Genomic DNA, 18,760 nt, shown 5'->3' on the forward strand with positions numbered 1-18,760 from the left:
AGATATCAGGAAAAAGGTTTTCACAGTCAGAGTAGTTCAGCAGTGGAATAGGCTGTCTAAGGAGGTGGTGAGCTCCCCCTCACTGGCAGTCTTCAAGCAAAGGTTGGATACACACTTTTCTTGGATGCTTTAGGATGCTTAGGGCTAGTCCTGCGTTGAGCAGGGGGTTGGACTAGATGGCCTGTATGGCCCCTTCCAACTCTATGATTCTATGATTCTATAAACAGCAGAGCACCAGGATGCTTAAAGGATCCGTTTTTATTGTTAAGAGAAACAACTTTTCTGCATAATTTTAAATTATTTAAGCAGCCTGCAGCTCTCCTGCAGCATATTCAAACTCTGGCAACATTCTTGCCCCTCCATTGGGAAGAGTCTCCTTTTGCAGTCACATTGGTTTGAACCAGGATAACAGTTACGATTAGAGCCCAGGAGCACACCAAAGAGCCAAACAAGATTTTCAGGGATATGGTATTTAAAGAGTCAACGTTGACCAAACCCTGCAAATCCTGTGGGCCTCTAGCATGCTGCAGGCTTCAGTCTAGTTCAGGGGTAGTCAAACTGCGGCCCTCCAGATGTCTGTGGACTACAATTCCCAGCAGCCCCTGCCAGCATTCGCTGGCAGGGGCTCCTGGGAATTGTAGTCCACGGACATCTGGAGGGCCGCAGTTTGACTACCCCTGGTCTAGTTCTTAGTCAGGGGACCTACACATCTGCCTTCTGAACAAGGAAGTCAGAAGGAGACGGACACTGGGAAGGGCGGCCACGAAGGAGCTAGCAAAAGGTCCTTAAGGGAAAAGACGTGTTGCTGGCGATCAAATTAATTCATGCCATGGTATTCCCCTTTGCATGTATGGGTGTGAAAGCTGGAAAATGACAAGACCCGACAAAAATAAAGTACGTTCCTTTAGAATGTGGTGGCATTTCACTGTTACTGCCCAAAGGACAAATCTGTGGTTCTAAATCAAATGAAGCCTGAACTCTCCTTAGAAGCACTAGGCGTTTTTGGAGGTCATTCATTCATGGGGTTGGTGTGCGTCTGGTGAAGAACTTTCTCCGGAAACAGGCTGCAGGCTTGTTTATTGCAGGATCTTTATTCATGGGAGCTGGCGGGCCCTTTAAAGCTCAAAGGAGTATGCAATGATATCGGAGCAACGGAGGAGCGCTTCCCTCTGCACCCCCAGAGGAGTCTGCAGCTCGGACACCTGGAAGTTCAGGACGTCGATGTCGGATGCACCAAACAGCGCTGTGACGCTGACCTTCTCGTACATGGTGAAGCTGACTGGGCGGCCGGCCATGGCCAACAGGCTACGCAGGTAGCGTTCCCGCAGCGCCACCCGCCCCTGCTGCTCTCGCTCCAACTCAGCGGTGTTGGAGGTGACCAAGGAGGAGAGGCTGCTGGGCCCCAAGGCTAGGAAACGGGCAGAGTTGGGGTCAAATCCGCGGCTTGTCCCATCCGGTCCCCGGGGAAGGCGGAGGACGGCCACAGGCGTCTTCATCGCAGAAGCCTGTGGGGCGAGGAAGCAAAGTCTGCTTGTTAATGGTTCTCATGTTTGCGTTTCAGCAGTGCGAGATTTGAGACTGGTAATGCTGACAAAACGAAAAGATTTCCCAGGCTTTTGAGAATCTGGGCTGTCTTCATTAGATGCAGGGATCTCAGACTCATGAAAGGTTGTACCTTGCGGAAAACTATAGTATCAGAGTTGGAAGGCATCTCCAGGGTCATCTAGTCCAACCTCTTGCAGAATGCATGAAATTCACTACCACCGGCCCACCCACACTGACCCCAGTTCCATGCCCACCTCCCAAGAAAATCAGAATTCCTGGCCTGGAAGACATTCACTCCCCAAATCCCGAAATGGCAATCAGTATTTCTCTGGGCATGCAAGATTTGGGGCCACAATAGCCAAGCATTAACACAGTTCCTTCTGCCCACCCACTCACCATCTGCCTACATCAGGGGTAGTCAAACTGCGGCCCTCCAGATGTCCATGAACTACAATTCCCAGAAGCCCCTGCCAGCGAATGCTGGCAGGGGCTTCTGGGAATTGTAGTTCATGGACATCTGGAGGGCCGCAGTTTGACTACCCCTGGCCTACATCTTCATTTAATTTAATCCCAGCATGCCTTTCTCACCAGTGGGGGCCCAATGTGGCTTAACATCATTCTGTTCTCCATTTTATTCTCACAACCATCGTGTGAGGGAGGATAGACTCATGGCGTGAAAGTGGCTCAAGTTCTCCCAGGAACCTTCCGTGACAGTGGGGATTCGAACCCAGGACTCTCAGATCCTAGTCTGACTCCTGTCAATGATGATGCCACACTGGCTTTAAGGTGCAGATCTAGTACAGACGGACATGGCTACCCGCCTGAAACTGTCTTCTAGCAGCAACTCATGAGGAAAGACTACTTATACTATTGATGAATATTTTTCTTTTTCATTGGGTATATATTCCATATCTCTAGTTCCCAAGTTATTTCTTAGTGTTTTATTGCTTTTGCCTTCCACAATCATGAGGGCTATGAACCTGATTTTTCTATTTAAGGGAAATATATATGCTCAGCTAAGATTTTAGATTGCCTAAGATTTTAAAGTTGAAAACCTAAGATTTTAAAGCTGAAAACCTTCTTAAACAGCACAGAACAGATAGCTTAAACCAGCCTTTCTCAATTTTTTTACTATTGAGAAACCCCTGAAACTTTTTTAAAAAGTTTATTAGTAACTTTATTAGTAATACATTTCCAAGTTAACATAAATCTCGTAGTCTTCCAATTTTACAGGTTTAAACTTCCAGTACCACTTTATACCACTGAGAGCCAGCTTCGTTTAGGAGTGCGGACTTCTAATCTGGCATGCCGGGTTCGATTCTGCACTCCCCCACATGCAGCCAGCTGGGTGACCTTGGGCTCGCCACGGCACTGATAAAGCTGTTCTGACTGAGCAGTGATATCGGGGCTCTCTCAGCTTCACCCACCTCACAGGGTTGTTGTGGGGAGAGGAAAGGGAAGGCGACTGTAAGCCGCTTTGAGACTCCTTCGGGGAGAGAAAAACATCATACAACTCTTCTTCTTCTTCTTCTATACAACTTATTGTAAACTTTTTGCACACTGAGACAAATACATATAAACACATCTTGAACCTCCTGTTTAAAACTCAAGGGAGATTTTCCAGTCCAAATTAATATATGTTTTCCCTAAATAATTCCAAAATATTTCCATTGACTTTTATACATTTCTAAATTTCCATCCATAAACAATTCTGTCCTTCTAGCTATTTCTGAAAAATCCAATAGTTTCATTATCCCATCCTCCAGGGATGGAATCTCCTTTGTTTTCCAGACTTTTGTTACCATCATTCTGGCTGCTGTTAAGGCACACAATAACAGTACATTCAGCTCTTTAGGTATTTCTTCACTCATTATACCTAATAAAAATAATTCTGGTTTCTTTTTTAACTTAAACTTCCAAAATTTTCTTAGGTTCTATGTATATTTTATTCCAAAATTTAAACATTCTTCAGGCTTTGAAAAAACCCAGAAGTGGCACCATCATGCAGAATGTGGTTGGGAAGCAGAGCTGTGGACTTGCCCACACGGGGTCCTTCCCCTTCCCACCCCCTCCAGGCCCATCATTGGCCATTTTGGCAGGGTGAGGGGCTGACATGAACATATATGGACATATATATATGCTCTGACTGTGAGGAACTTCTTCCAGATGTTTAGCCGAAAATGCTTTTAATTTCAACCCACTGGTTCTGGTCCGACCCCTGGGACAACAGAAAACAACTCTGCTCCATCCTCTACAGCAGTGGTCCCCAACCTTTTTATCACCAGGGACCGGTCAACGCTTGACAGTTTTACTGAGGCCCACGGAGGGTAATGTCTTTTGCTGAGGGATGCCGCTGCTGCCTGAGCCCCTGCTCCGCTTGCTTTCCTGCCAGCGCCCCATACTTCCCGCCGCCCGCTGGGGGGAGCTGCCAGCAGCAGCTGCGCAGTGCCACACTGAGGGAGAGCCCCAGCCATGGCGGCCGCGGGAGAGCAGCAAAGGTGAGCCGGCGGCAGAGTGGCAGGGCGGCCCCCCAGGCAGCAGCTGGGGAGGAGGGTGAAGAGGAGTTGCGGCCCGGTACCGACTGATCTACGGACCGTCCTCAGTCCCCAGACTGGGGGTTGGGAACCGCTGCTCTACAGGACAGCCCTTCAAGTGCTTGAAGACGGTGAATCTAGGTGAGCCAAGCTGTTCTGTTTTGAGGCTGCCGGGTCCAGCTGTCTGGAGGAGTCCCGTCACTGGCTTGCTGAACTGTGGCTGGCTAGTTGGGCACACAGGAAACTTCCCTGCCTGAGCATGCAGAGGGCTACTGTTGTCCTCGCCGGCCGGTAAACAGGAAGTGCCGCCACACAAGGTCGGCGTGCTTTCCCCTCTGCCCAGTGGCGGCACCAACTTGACGCTCCCTCGCTGGGCCTGCATCCCCTCTGGCTGGCGGCCAGGCCCTGGGTCAGCAGCAAAGAGGATGTTTTCCCCAGCAAGCTGGAGAAACAGCCAGTGACAGCCAAGGAAAACTGCTGGCGAGAAAAGAGGAGAGCCACCGAGCTGGTGGAGAGCAGAAATGGAGCCCCGAGGCTTCCCGGCCTCGTCTTTCCTGGACCCTTGAACGCACTGGAGGCTGACTGCATTGCCGACTTCTTCTCTGCAGCAACCTGGGAACTGTAGTTTTGAGAAGGTGCTGTGAGGGAACCCTAGAGCCAAGTTGTAGCTCCTGACCGGGTGGGGGAGGGGGGCTGGGGCTCAGTGGTGGAGCCTCTGCTTGGCAGAAGGTCCCAGGTTCAATCCCTGGCATCTCCAGTAGGAGAGGACCCTGTGGTAAGTGACGGGAAAGACCTCCACCTGAGACTCCAGAGAACCACGGCAGCCAGCTTTTGTGGACAATATCGATCTCGGACCAAGTTTCTGACTCGGTTGAAGGCATATCCTGGATAAGTTCCTGTTCTGGCCTCCCCCCAACCCCGTCATCTTGAGGGAGACAGTGTTAGTCAGTCTGTAGCAGGAGAAAAGCATGAGGACTAACAACATTTGGGGCAGGGGAAGTGTTTTTGGGAGCCACTGCTCCACTTCTCCAGACACCTGAAGAAGCGAGCGGTGAGTCAGAAAGGCTCCTCCCCTCTCACAAATTCTGCTAGCCTTTCCGGTGCTCCTGGGCTCTTGCTCTTGCATTCGCGAAAGCTGTCAGGGGCTCAAGGGAATTGTAGGCCATGGACATCTGAAGGGCTGCAGTTTTGACTACCCCTGCTCTTGAGGGAGAGTAATTCTGCCGTATGATTGAAGGGCTGAAGCACAAACCCTTGAAGAAGGCTGCCTGTTGCCAATCTACATGACTCTCTGCTCTTGCCTTGCCCTCCATCTCACTGCAACAGTAATCCTTCACCGAACACAAGATTGCTGAACTGGAATTAATGCACAAGTTCAAAAAAATAGATTTCCCCTTTATCAATGTTAAATCACCAGCCATGAGTCAAGCGGGAAGGCTGGGCTATAAAAATAAAATAATTACTATTCAAAGCTCAGATTAAATTACTTAAAACCGTTAAAGAACCCTACCCTTTTTACACATCTCAGTCTGATTAAATTTAAATCTCTGAGGGCAGGTTCCCTGTGGGTGGGGCAGCTCTGTCTGACCAGCCCTGACCTTCCCCCGCACACGAGCCAACCGCAATTCCGCTGTCAATTAAGCCTGCTTCAGGGGTATGAAGCTGGTGCCCAACGTGAAAGGATCCACGGGTGACATTTCAGGCACAGGCTACCGGAGGAGGAGGAAAGGAAAACTGCATTCTTCAGCCTGGGATACCACACAAGCCTTGCCATGATGCAAAAGCTAGCCAGACAAAGAATTGGTTAGTTATACCCTGCTTTACACTACCCAAAGGCATACAAAAGTGGCTTACAAACATGTTTTCCTTCCTCTCCCCACAACAGAAACCTTGAGGCAGGTGAGGCTGAGAGCTCTGGAAGAACTGCTGTGAGAACAGCTCTGAAAGAACTGTTATTGGCCCAAGGTCAGTCAGCTGGCTGCATGTAGAGGATTGGGGAATCGAACCCAGCTCTCCAGGTTAAAGTCTGCTGCTCTTTAACACTGCCGGCCCTCTTCCTGGTGTTTTTTCAGGTACTGTTCAGTGTCCCCTGAACCACCTGGATTTGGAGATACAAGGAAGGCTCAGAATGGCCTCTTTAACTGAAAACTCGAAAGTAGAGGACTGGAGGGGAGGGGGAACAGTATAGCCTGATCTCATCACATCTTGGTAGGTAAACAGGGCTGGTACTTGGAAGGGAGCTCTCCAAGGAAAGATTCTGCTGACCACCTCTGCTTCTCCCTCGCCTTCAAAGCCGCTTTGGCTGGGACACCAGAAGTGAGTTGCAGCTGAATGGAACAGGGCACACACGGCCAAGCACGAGAGAGGAACACGCTGAAGCTCCCTTATACTGCATCAGACACTCAGGCTGGCAGCGGCTCTCCTGGTTTCAGGCACAGGGCTTTCACTCACCACCTTGTCCTTTTGATGCCAGGGACTGAACCAGGGACCTTCTGCCTGCCAGGCAGAGGTTCTGCCACTGAGCTATGCCCCCCCCCCCCCCATGGCTCCCCAGAGTCTCAGGCGGAGGTCTTTCCATCCCCTCCTGCCTGGTCCTTTTAAGAGGAGATGCCGGGAATTGAACCGGAGGACCATGCTCAGCAACAGCTCTGCCACAGAGCCACAACCCCTCACTAGTTCATGTACATTTTATCCCAGCCCAGCCATAGTTTATCATTTCTCTTCCATGTGGACCCACAGTGTCTCCTAACACCCTTCCTCCTTGGGACACCTGTAAGGTAGGTTAGGCTGAGAGAACATACCTAAGGAGCCACCAGTTATGATTTGAACCCGGATCCCGCAAATTTGGGGAGCTTATGCAACGGGGTCTCGCATGCCCTGGGCTTGGCTGCAGGCAAAACTGCACTCCGCCTCTGCTCCAGGAGCCAGCGGGAATCCCGGGAGGAAATGCCCCCGGGCTCGGTGGAAACTCCAGGAGCCCCCACACTCACATTCCTGTCCGGCATGTTTGTTCCTACCGGCTGCCTGGATGATGACCGCAGAATTCCTCCGCCGGCCCTGTTTACGCTCTGTTTTTTCCAACGACAGCTCGTTCCCGTCGCGTGCTGTCTGGCGGCAAAGGAAGCAGCGGCCCCTGGAAGCCCTCTTTCTCCGCCTGGCCCGATAAGAGCTGGCCCCGGATTCCTGTGCTTCTGGGCAACCGGCCAGGGCTTCATGGCACGAGTCCCCTTGGCCGCAGCCTGGAGGTTTCTTGTCTCTCCAGAGAGGGTCACGGGGGTTGCCTCGGATGGGGAGAGGCACCAAAAGCTGGGGCCGAGTGTCCCATTTGCCGGCGGTGCCGTAAAGCTAGGCATCCCCTTCCCCGGGTGCCCAGCCTGGGTGGAGAGGGGCTTTTCCTCTTACGATCTGCACCAGTTGGCACGCAGCCAAAGGACCAACCCTGTCAAGATCACCTCCAAACACCAACCGTGGGCTGCTGTCCCCCTGCAGCAATGCCTTTGGCAGCCACTGGCCCCGGCCCTGAAGGATTCTGGGAGGAGGAGGAGGCCAAACTCAAGCACCTGATTCTCGGTCTGGCTGGAGGCAGAGGTCACTAATCCTTCCCCTCTCAGCTCCGGGCCCACGCGGCGCCCATTCCCTAGCAAGGCTGAAAGGGTTGGCGGCACAGCCAGAGCGGCCGCTGAGTGCCAAGAGGCGACAGCTTGTTTGTTCTGGCCGGGGCAGCTCGTCTGGCTGACATCATATCCTGACGGCAGGGCAGCCGGCAGGGAGGGCAGATAACCGACCCCGGAGAGGAGAGGCAGCAGGCAGCCGTGCTCACTCACTGCCGCGAGGACGGATGGAGGTGGCTGAGAGAACCAGGCTGCTCCGGACACGGCGAAGGATGTTTCCCGGCCTGGGCATCCTGGCACAAGCGGCCCAGCTGGGAGGGATCTGAAGCACGCCCTGCAAGAGAAGGAAGGGGTGCGGAGAAAATGGATTCTCGCCAGCAGCCTCCAGTCCGGCAAGTAAGTACCTCAGGGAGAGGAGATCAGCTGAAGTCTTAACAAGCAGCCTAAACAGCATTTTGCCAATCAGGGAGGAGCCATAGCTTAGTGGCAGAGCATCCGCTCAGAACGCAGAAGGTCCCAGGTTCAATCCCGGCCCTCTCAAGCAAAAAGGATGAGGTGGTGGCCAATAGGAAAGACCCTGACTCAGTGGCAGAGTCTCTGCTTGGCAAGCACGAGGTCCCGGGTTCGATCCCTGGCATCTCGCATGGAAAGGATAGGGTGGTAAGTGATAGAAAAGAACTTGATCCTGGACTGTGGCTCAGTGGAAGAGCCTCTGCATGGCACGCAGGTCCCGGGTTCGATCCCCAGCATCACCAGTTTGAGCAAAGAGCAAGTGAAGCCTTGATAATGCATTGCTGCGTCCTGTAACACGCCACAGTCCCTTGGGGGGCTTGTCCAGAGAACTGGCCCTGCCTAGGAAGACAGATGCAGAAGGACCAAGGAATGCAGAGGGAAACAGGGACCATAATCTTTGCACTGTGGCATTATTTATTATTATCATAACTAGCTGCAAAGCCCGTTCATAAAAAACGGGCTTTGCAAGGCTCCCCCCATCCCCAGGCGGGCTTCCAGGCATGTCTGTGAGCTGAGGGGTGAGGGAGGGTGGGAGGGGCAGGGGCAATTTTTAAAAAGCATCTCCTGAAGATACATTCCAGCTCCGGAAAGTTAAAGTCTGGTAAGAATACCCAAAAGTACAAGAGATAGCTAAAGGTAATAGCCCTTTCATCCACCCTTCTTTCACACCCTTGAGAAAGAATGTATTTCTTTGACTCTCTCTCTGGCTGAGACTCAGGGTGGATTAAGAAGAGAAGAGCTGTTTTTTGTACCCCACTTCTCGTTGCCTGAAGGAGTCTCCAAGTGGCTTCCAATCACCTCCCCTTCCTCTCCCCACAACAGGGAGGTGTTGTGCCTGGCCCTGGGTCACCCAGCTGGCTGCATATGGAGTAGGAGTGGGGAATCAAGCCCAGTTCTCCAGATTAGAGGCTGCCACACTTAACCACGTCACCAAACTGGCTCTCAGGGGATATAACACAGTATAAACTGACAGTGTAAAGCAGGGGTAGTCAAACTGCGGCCCTCCAGATGTCCATGGACTACAATTCCCACGAGCCCCTGCCAGCAAATGCTGGCAGGGGCTCGTGGGAACTGTAGTCCATGGACAGCTGGGGGGCCGCAGTTTGACTACCCCTGGTGTAAAGTGACCAATACGCAATGCAATAGGACTGGGATTGTGGAATTGGAGAGCAATGTGAACCTCAGACTCTAAAGTAGGAGTGGCCAAACTGAGTGCTCCAGAGGTCCATTAACTACAATTCCCATGAGCCCTTTCCAGCTGGCAGTCCATGGAACTCTGGAGATCCACCGTTTGGCCAACCTTGTTCTAAAGCAGCCTTTCTTAACTTTTTTACCACTGAGAAACCTGTGAAATATTCTTCAGCCTTCAGGAACCCCCAAAAGGGGTACAATTTTGTAGGATATGGTTGGGAATCAGGGCTGCTACATGCCTACCCTCCCCTTCCCACCCCTCCAGGCCCATCATTGGCCATTTTGGAAGGAGGGTGGCCTGTCAACATGACCATATATAGTCATATCACCCAATGCATTTTAAAATATATTGAAATTAATATATTGAAATTAATTCACTCCCACCCATTTTGGAAACCTAGCCCTGGCTGAGAAAGGCTGCTCTTCAGCAATCCCCAGAGAGAGTAGATGACAAGGGGAAGATAACGCGGTGAACCAGGGCAGGGGTAGGGGGTAATAAATTTAAAAAATAAAGTAAAATATGGGTGATGCCTACAAGAATCTAATCTTCTAATCCTCTGGTTCCCCCATCCTCCTCCCATGAACCTGCACATTAAACTTGATCCTCCTTAAGTCTTTTTGCCAGAAATCACTTTCTGCAGGATCTTCTGCAGGGTTTTTCGAGCCCTTCTTTTTATTATCCCAGCCAGCCTCTCAGCTACCAGCAGGTGGAAGAGCTACGTCCACACCGAAAGTCTTGACATACTTAGGGTGCCCTGGGTGCTCCCTTAACCTGGATAGACCAGGACAGCCTGATCTCATCAGAAGCTCAGCAGCTTCAGCCCTGGTTCGTATTTGGATGGGAGACCACCAAGAATGTCGTAGGGATGTGCGCTTCGGTTCGGCCCCCTTGGTGATCACCAAACTCCAGGGCAACTATACAGAGAAGGGAAGAACAGTTTTTGGGTACCCTGGCTTTTTAATACCTGCAGGCATGTCAAAGCAGCCCCCAATCGCCTCCCCTTGCTCTCCCCACAATAGACGGCCTGTGAGATAGGTGAGGCTGAAAGAGCTCTGAGAGAACTGTGACTGGCCCAAAGTCATCCAGCTGGCTGCATCTGGCAGAGGAGTGGAGAATCAAACCCGGCTCTCCAGATTAGAGGCAGCTGCTCCTAACTACGACACCAAGAGGCAGACAATGCTGAACCACCAATGAACATCTCCTGCCCTGAAACCCCTACAGACGGGGTTTTGTGAAACCCTGGGGGGGGGGGGGTCTCCTGACAGTTCTGGAAAGGTCTTCCAAATAGGTGGGAGTTAATTTTTAACGTATTTTTTAAAACGGTTAAACATTTATTGGGTGATATGACTACATATCAGCCAAATGGCCCATGATGGGACTGGAGGGGGTGGGAAGGGGAGGGGCCCAGGGTGGGCGTGTCCACAGCGCTGCCTCCCAACCCTATTCTGCACGATCGCACCACTTCCGGGGGCTCTCAAAGCCCAAGGGATGTTTCGGGGGTTTCTCAACAGCAAAAAACGAGAGGAAGGCTGCCCTACGGGGTCACCATGAATTGCTTGGCTTGACTGCCCTCGGGGAATGGCATGGTCTCTCACTTCATGTCCAAAGCTCAGCCAGGGTGGGGGAGACCACCTAGGAAGACTTCAGAGGGGAGGGAGGCCAGGGCATAGCACCTCTCCTTCTCCTCAAAAGCCCTTCGCTCGGGTCGCTGTACATGGGTTATGACTTCACAGCACAGATAAATGTATAATTATGCTAAGCAGAAGCATCTGTGGATGTTGCATTTGTATTTTCTTGTGGGGGGAAATCGGAGGGTCCGGCTTTGCTGACGCATCGTATTCACCCGCCTCTTTCCTGCCCTTGACTCCCTCAGCTCCACCATGGTTTTTGGTAACCTGCCTGCCCTGGCAATTCTGCTCATGCCTCTCGTCCGCTGGGGCTCTGAAGGCCCCCGGGCAGCTGCCGTTCCTGAGACCAGCAAGGTTTCCCTGAAGCCAGCTCCCAGCCCGTCCCTCCAAGCCGCCCTGTTAAGACGCTTGGGCTTGCAAAGACGGCCGCGGCCCCAACCCGGACTTCCCGTCCCCCAGTACCTGCTGGATCTGTACCAGTTCTGCTTGGGAAAGGCTCTCTCCTCTTTCCCGGATTCAGAGCGGCCCTTCCTAGAGGAACGAGCGACGACAGCCAACACTGTGCGGGCCTTCCACCATGTCGGTGAGTTGCTGTCTGGCGGGAGCCAGGGGTGAGGGAGAGGCTGCTGGGGTTGGAAAACTCCCCTGGGCAAAAGGAGCAGGGCAGCAGAATCCAGAGAGGCTGGAGGAGCACAAAAGACAAACAGAAGACTGGGAATAAATAGGGTGAGGGGCAGAGAGCCGTGCACATGGCTTGAGTGCTTCTGCCAGAGGTCCCCAACATGGTGCCCACACACACACACACCACTCATGCTTTCCGAGTGTTTTAAGGACATGGGTGGAGCCAGGAGAGGCTTCTGCCCAGCAAGACTTCTGATTGGCTGCTGCAGATTTCATTAGCCCTGCAATTAAAAAAAATCTTTGGAAGATCAGAAGATAAATTAAGGCTGCCAATGCTACTATTTTGTTTTTGACACCAGATGTCACACTAAATTTTAAATTTAATTTTAAATGAATTTCATGAAGGGGTGGCCAAACTGTGACTCTCCAGATTTCAATGGACTACAATTCCCATGAGCTCATAATCCACACAGCCAGTTTGGTCATCCCTGGTTTAAACTACTGATGTTAGTAATATGATGTTATACTGCCCTGAGCTGGTTCGCTGGACAAAGCAGCATACAAGTCAAATAAATAAATACATACAATTGAATAAGCTAATTTCCAGACAGCCCTTCCCTTTGTGCCACACAAGGGAGTCTCCACAGAAACCTTAACTCACACTGACATCACTTCAGAGAAAGAGGGTATAGCTCAGAAGTAGACCTAGCATAGTTCAGAGTGGCAGCCTCCAATCCAGAGAACCAGGTTTGCTCCCCCACTCCTCCTCCACATGCAGCCGCCTGGGTGACCATGGGCCAGTCTCAGTTCTTTCAGAGCTGTCTTAGCCCCACCTCCCTCACAGGGTGTTTGTTGTGGAGAGAGGAAGGGAAATGGCTTTGCAGGCCACTTTGAGAAGTAAAACGCACAACATGAAAAAGCAGCTCTTCTGCTGCTGCTGCTGCTGCTGCTTGGCACGCAGAAGGTTGCAGGTTCAATCCCCGTCTCCATTTTAAAAGATCAGGTTGGAGGAGATGTGAAAGTCTGCTGCCTGGCATGCCAGAGGCCTGCTGCCAGTCCTCATGGACCATAGGTCTCATGCAGCATCCTGTGTTCACGAGATGGTTATTTTTTAGAAAAACAGGCAGGTTCAGGTGGGTCCCCCTGCTGGCCCAAAGCTGTAGAACAAATTGCCTAAGATTTTCATGGCCAGAATGAACTGGCTGTGTAGGTTTCCCATGTGGTCTGGAGGTTTTAATCCCTGACTTCTTGCCAGGAACTGTGGCTGGCCTCTCCAGAGGCAGGGCACAGCAAGAGGGGAATCTCTCCGTGCGAAAGTATGCACACAAGGAAGATGCCTAGCATGCTGAGCCCTGCCTCTGGAGGGCGAGCCACAGTCACGGGCCATGTCCACCCAGCTCAGAAAACTGACAAGACCCAATTGAGCCAAGATGGAGTCCAGACCCCCTTTGAGACCAATAAAGAATTAAACTGGGTTGGTCTTAAAGGTGCCCCTGGACTCCTATTTTGTGGCATTTAAAAGAACTGCATTTTTATCCTACTATTCCTCCAAGGAGAGTCCTCACAACAACCCTTTGAGGTAGGCTAGGCAGAAAGTGTGTGACTGGCCCGAAGTCGTCCAATGAGCAGGATTAAGTGGGGATTAAAGCCTTGGCTTTTCTGGATCCAACACTCAGACCACCACCCAGTAGACTGGAGTACTCAAAACACATGAAGTTTGGCAAATAATTTCTGTCAATGTATTGTGCTGACTCCCTTGAAGGATGCTCACGGAATCTCTCCAAACATCCTCCCTTGCCCAGCTGGATCTCCAGCTAAGGTGGGTCGCAGTTTCCCAGTCTGTTGTTGGTATGAAAACAGGTACAGAACCCCATGTGGGCAGAGGTCACGCTCCAGTTATTTGATGCTGAGAATTCACAAGGCTGTGGCATTCAAACCAAGCTTGTCGGCTTCTCGGTCCTCCCTCTGCCGGTGGGTGGAAGCCAAACAGCACTCAGAATGGCTCCTTAGCAGACCCAGCCAGGCAGCTCTCCCGTGCAAATGTGCAATCCTAAAATATCCTAACTTCTGCTCACTTCCACCTCTAGAGAATTTGGACCATGTCCCGGAAGTCGCAGGAAGTGCATTCCACTTCATGTTCAACCTCACTTTGCTTCCCGAAGAGGAGGAGCTGACAGCCCTAGAGCTGCGCCTCTACCGGTCACAGAACGAGAGCGGGGGCTTCCACGTCAGTATCTTCCATGCAACGGATTCCCCGTTGGTTTTGGGACACAAGAGCAGACTCCTTGCCCGCAGGTTCCTGCCTTTCGGCCTGCCCAAGTGGGAGAGTTTTGACGTCACTGCGGCTCTCGAGAAAGCAGAGGAGCGGAAACTCCACCTTGGGCTTCTGGTCGAGGTGGAACCCCCAAATGGCAGCCGGGGGCTTTGGGACCAGGCCCCACTTCGAGCCAGGCGGTCTCCTGGCCAAGAGGAGGCCCGGTGGGCTCTAGAAAGGCCGCTGCTGGTCACTTACAGCCAGGATCGGAGAGGGCAGCCTCTGTCGCGTGGGAAAAGGCAGAGCAAGCACCGACCTGGCGGACTCGACCAGAGAGGCAGCAGAAGACCCTCAAAACCCCCCGCCTATCGGAGCAAATGGAAGAGCCTGAAGCTGAAGGCCCAAGCCAGCATGAGGTGCAGAAGGCACCGCCTCTTCGTAGACTTCAAGGAGGTCGGCTGGAACGACTGGATCGTGGCTCCCAGCGGCTACCACGCCTTCTACTGCTCAGGGGAGTGCAGGTTCCCGCTGGCCGACCACATGAACACCTCCAGCCACGCAGTGGTGCAGACCATGTTGAACTCGATCCATTCCAGGGTGCCCAGGGCCTGCTGCGTCCCGACGGATCTCAGTCCCATCGCCATCCTTTATCTGGATCAGCATGACATGGTGGTTCTGAAGACCTACCAGGACATGGTGGTGGAAGGCTGCGGGTGCCGCTAGGAGTGATGGGGGGCGGGGAGTCTTCCTCACTGCCAAAGGTGGGGTGTCTGTCACCCAATGAAGCTGACAAGGCAGACAAGGGATGCCCCAAGTTGTTCTTCTTGCAGTGTGTCATAGGGCCAAACTTGGCGTCATGGTTAAGAGCGGCAGCCTTTAATCCGAAGAACTGGGTTTGATTCCTCGCTCCTCCACTTGCAGCCAGCTGGGTGACCCTGGGCCAGTCACAGTGCTCTTAAAGCTATTCTCGCAGTGCTCTCTGAGCCCCACCGACCCCACAGGGAGGGGTTCTGTTGTGGAGAGAGGGAAAGTAGGCAACTGTAAGTTGGCTTGGGACTCCTTTGGGTACAGAAAAGCAGGGCACAAAAAACCCAGCTTTTTCTTCCAACTCACACAGATGTCAGGCTCACCACAGGCAGAGGCAGCCACTCACCCATCGGGTCAGAATGGCTAAGGGAACTTCCATGGACAGAAGCAGTGTTTCTCTGTTTAAGAGACCACGGGGAGAGGGCAAATGGGAGAATCCCCCATTTCTGGGGGTTGGAGGTTTGTGGGCTTCAGTCTTGTCCCGATGGGCAGTTGTCCCATTCCGATGAAGTCTTACCCATTTCTTCAAGCCACATTTTGATGGGTCTGTTCGTTTGAACCGGGATCACCTCTGGCTGGATCATACGTGATAAATAAAGTCTTCCGGCTAGGAGGAGAAATTAGAAGACTGGCTCCCTTCTAGAGGCCTAGTATTCTAGAGGGGTTGACTGGGTATGTTGATTGTTTTAAAGTTTTAAACTGTATGCCAATGTTACTGATATTACCCACCCTGAGCATTTGGGAGGGCGGGCTCCAAATAAGAAAATTATTGTTATTATTAAGTACCAGGTCATTAAAAGGACAAACTGCTTGTTAAAATTTAAAATGCCACATATTATTCTTCCGAAAAGCACAAAAATAATTTCAGGAAAGCCGGGAAGCCACAAAACGTCACTCTCCTCCAAGAACGGTACACGTGGTTCTCCCCACTCTTTTCTCACGACATTCCTGTGAAGTAGGCAGTATAAATGGGAGCTTCATGGCTGAAGGTCAGCCCAACACGCTATGCTGGTCTTTCATGGCTTGCCTTCTCTGCTCAGCCTACCCTTTAGGCACAGAAAATACAGTTCCTGCAGGGTGTCCATTGTGGGGAGAGGACAGGAAAGCAACTGGAAGCTCTTTGAGACTCCTTCAGGTACTGAAAAGCTGAGTATGAAAACCAACTCTTCTAATTTTTTGGAAGCATATGTCAACAAGGAAACTCTATGTGACACATGTGAATCAACACATGAAAGCAAAAAATACTATTTTCTCGGCATTCGAATAGAAGTGTAAACCAGAGAGGCTTCCTACCAAAAAATTAGCCCTAGGGTTTTATAATGGACAAAGCAAAATGTAAGGAGGTATATCCTGCAAAGAAGAGGAGTCACAAATACAAGCACGCTGATCCTTAGGGAATTCTCTGTTGTCTAATGCAGACATCATCTCATGCATTACTCAGAGGCAGAGAACCAGCACATGCTCAGAGATTCACTCTTCTTCTTTCCCAAAAGATGGTAGCCAATCAGATTTGGGGAAGACAGCAGCAAAGCAGGGGGAAACCAAAACTATAGGCAGTTAGGGAGAAACACCGTGTGCATTTTCAAACAAACAAAAATACCACCAAACCCCCCAAACCTCAAACAGATCCACTCCAGTTTGGATGCTAACACAATCTCCAAATGTCTGATTTGAAGCAAGCAAACCTTGTTATTGCCTCCGCCCTTTCAGGCAAAATCTACTCACTGCCATTAAACAGGCTACTTCTCCATAGGAATTCAGGGCTGCATATGTCGTTCTCCCCTCCCTTGTGTTATCCTCACAACAACCCTGCAAGGTATGTTCACGAAGGTATAAAGTGAGTTGCATGCCTAAGAGAGTGTTCCTAAAGCCCCATGTCCTCAATATTTACGGTTATTTGCAAGCCGCCCTGAGCCTCCGTGGAAGGGCGGGTTAAAATGTAAAAATAAAAGTATAAGCAAGGTGACTTGGAAGGGCTTTTGCTTTTCCACTATGAAAACTAACCCTAAATTACCATTAACTAACCTGCTCCAGGACTGGTTAGTTGCCTCTCACATCATAATGGAAGCCCCCAAAATCCTCCAGCTCTGCTTTCCAGATTTCAAAAACACGCTTCAGCCAACGATGGAGAGGAAAAGGGCTTCCACAAACTGCTCTAGCCCTTCTGGAAGGCTGGTTGGATGGAGCATCTCAACAGCATTCCGCTACGAAAAAGGGCACGTATACATATCACACACCCCCACCCCCACATTTTGATACATTGTACTTGCTTTATTTGGTCCTTGCATCTTTTTAAACATCTTAGTTATGCCGTCTGCTAATTGACTGCTCCCTGTCGATTATTAGGCATGGTCTGGTAACTTCCATTTCACCGTATCTGTACACAAAAGCTTATGTCTTGAATAAAACATGCACACGGAAGCTTGTGCCTTGAATCAGACAATAAGTATATGAGCGCGAAAGCGTATGCCTTTTATAAGACACGTATACATGCTTATGGAAGCTTTTGCCTTGTATAAGACGCTTGTACATTAAGACGGAAGTAAGCCTTGAATAAGACACGTGTGCATGCACGTGGAAGCTTGTGCCTTGAATGAGACACGTGTGCATGCACAAGGAAGCGTATGCCTTGAATAAGACACGTGTACATGCATGCGAAAGCGTATACCTTGACTAAAACTTTCTTAGCCTCCAAGGTGCACCGCGCTCCTACTTGGCTTCATCCCCGCTAGCCCGCGGAGGACGGATAACTGTATGTCTCTGCCCAAGAGGCCCGGAGGCGACGGCACATGCGCAAATCCCTCCCGTTCCCTCCTCCCGCCTTCTTTTAGTCGCTTGGAAGGAGTCAAGCGCGTGAGGCCGCGCGTCACGATCAGGCGGCTTGTCCAGAGGCCCCGTCTGCTTCTCCCTGTCAGCACATTCGCGCTCCAACTTCGCTTCTCCCCATCTTCCGGCCCCAAACCCCGAACTGCTTCTCAAGACCGGGGCGAGGGTGTATAAAATAAAAAACGATATTACAAAATTGCGATTACCTTCCAGCGTCAACCCGGGGCGGTGGTTTTGTACCTTTCGGCGAAAGTGCAGCACCGAAACACAGGCTGTGTTTCCAGCGCCGGAGCGAAGAGAGCGAGAGGGAAGGGGAGGGGGGGAGGGAGGAGGTTAAGAGAAGTTGAGTAAACTCATTCGCCGATTCGCCAATCTGAGTAGCGGGAGAGAAAGGCCGCGCGGTCTCCGGGCTATGAGTGGAGAATTTCCCGAGGAGAATTGATCCATTTAATTTTTTTTTCTATTTAGAAAGGCGCTTTCCTTTCCCTCGCCGCGTGCGGAAAGTGCCGCTACAGACGCGCTGTTTGTCCTCACGGGAGGGGGCGGAGGCTTCGCTCGGGTCCGCACCTGGCTGAGGCGACGCTTTGCCGGACGGGCCTCGCCTCTCCGGCCCTTCCTTTGCCGGGCCGCTGCCCCTCCAGGAACCGACGCGACCCACTCCCCACCCCCGGGTGCGTAGCCGCTTCCCCGCCGAGCCTCCTCTCCGCCGGCCACCGTCCGGGCCCCTCCCCAATTGCCCCCCCCCGCACTCCTCAGAGCGGAGCCGCCCCCGCCCCGCCAGCCCCCGCCTCCCCTCTTTCCTGCCGCAAGCGAGCCGCCGCTTCCCTCTTTCCTGAAGCCCCGCAGCCCTCCGGACGCGGAGCCAAGGCGCTGCTTCCTTCCTTCCTTCCTTCCCGCTGCCCTCCTTAAACGAAAGTCCCTGTTTTTCTTGAACATCCAGGCTGTTGTTTCCTTCTTTTCTACCTGCTAGCAGAACCGCGCAGCCAACCTTGCACTAAAGTCCTTTTTCCTGCAGAAAAGAAGTTCCTTCTTGCCTACCTGTAAGCAGAATCCCACAGCCCTTCTCAAGTCCCTCTTTTTCTGCCCAAACCAAGCTGTTACTTCCTTCTTTCCTACTTGCTTGTGAAGACCCCGCAGGCTTCCTTACACTGAAGTCTAGTTTTTTTCTTGCAAAATCCAAGTTGTTCTCTCCTACCTGCTAGCAAAACCATGCAGCCTTCCTTACACTA

The 18,760-nt window shown here is 51.7% G+C and overlaps 2 protein-coding genes across 6 annotated transcripts; one reads left to right on the plus strand and one right to left on the minus strand.

The window, feature by feature from the left end:
* Positions 1–1,072: 1,072 nt before the first annotated feature.
* GEMIN7 (gem nuclear organelle associated protein 7) lies at positions 1,073–18,235 on the minus strand. Of its 5 annotated transcripts, none has more exons than XM_077336630.1 (2): positions 18,099–18,235; positions 1,073–1,505 (listed from the first exon to the last, which is right to left on the minus strand). In XM_077336630.1, exon 2 carries the CDS (start codon positions 1,494–1,496, stop codon positions 1,116–1,118), a length of 381 nt encoding a protein of 126 aa, XP_077192745.1. In that variant the 5' UTR covers positions 1,497–1,505; positions 18,099–18,235; the 3' UTR covers positions 1,073–1,115. The 5 variants fall into 5 exon arrangements, with proteins under 5 accessions (XP_077192745.1, XP_077192744.1, XP_077192742.1 ...); XM_077336629.1 differs by lacking the exon at positions 18,099–18,235 and adding an exon at positions 17,738–18,083; XM_077336627.1 differs by lacking the exon at positions 18,099–18,235 and adding an exon at positions 17,374–17,621.
* On the plus strand, positions 7,953–15,535 carry LOC143837120 (bone morphogenetic protein 2-like). Its single transcript, XM_077336625.1, has 3 exons — positions 7,953–8,086; positions 11,269–11,606; positions 13,732–15,535. The coding sequence occupies exons 2-3, from the start codon at positions 11,276–11,278 to the stop codon at positions 14,619–14,621; spliced, it is 1,221 nt and encodes a 406-aa protein (XP_077192740.1). The 5' UTR covers positions 7,953–8,086; positions 11,269–11,275; the 3' UTR covers positions 14,622–15,535.
* Positions 18,236–18,760: the final 525 nt, after the last annotated feature.

The sequence above is a fragment of the Paroedura picta genome, chromosome 5 (genome assembly GCF_049243985.1).
Source record: "Paroedura picta isolate Pp20150507F chromosome 5, Ppicta_v3.0, whole genome shotgun sequence".
In the NCBI taxonomy this organism is placed as follows: Eukaryota; Metazoa; Chordata; class Lepidosauria; order Squamata; family Gekkonidae; genus Paroedura; species Paroedura picta.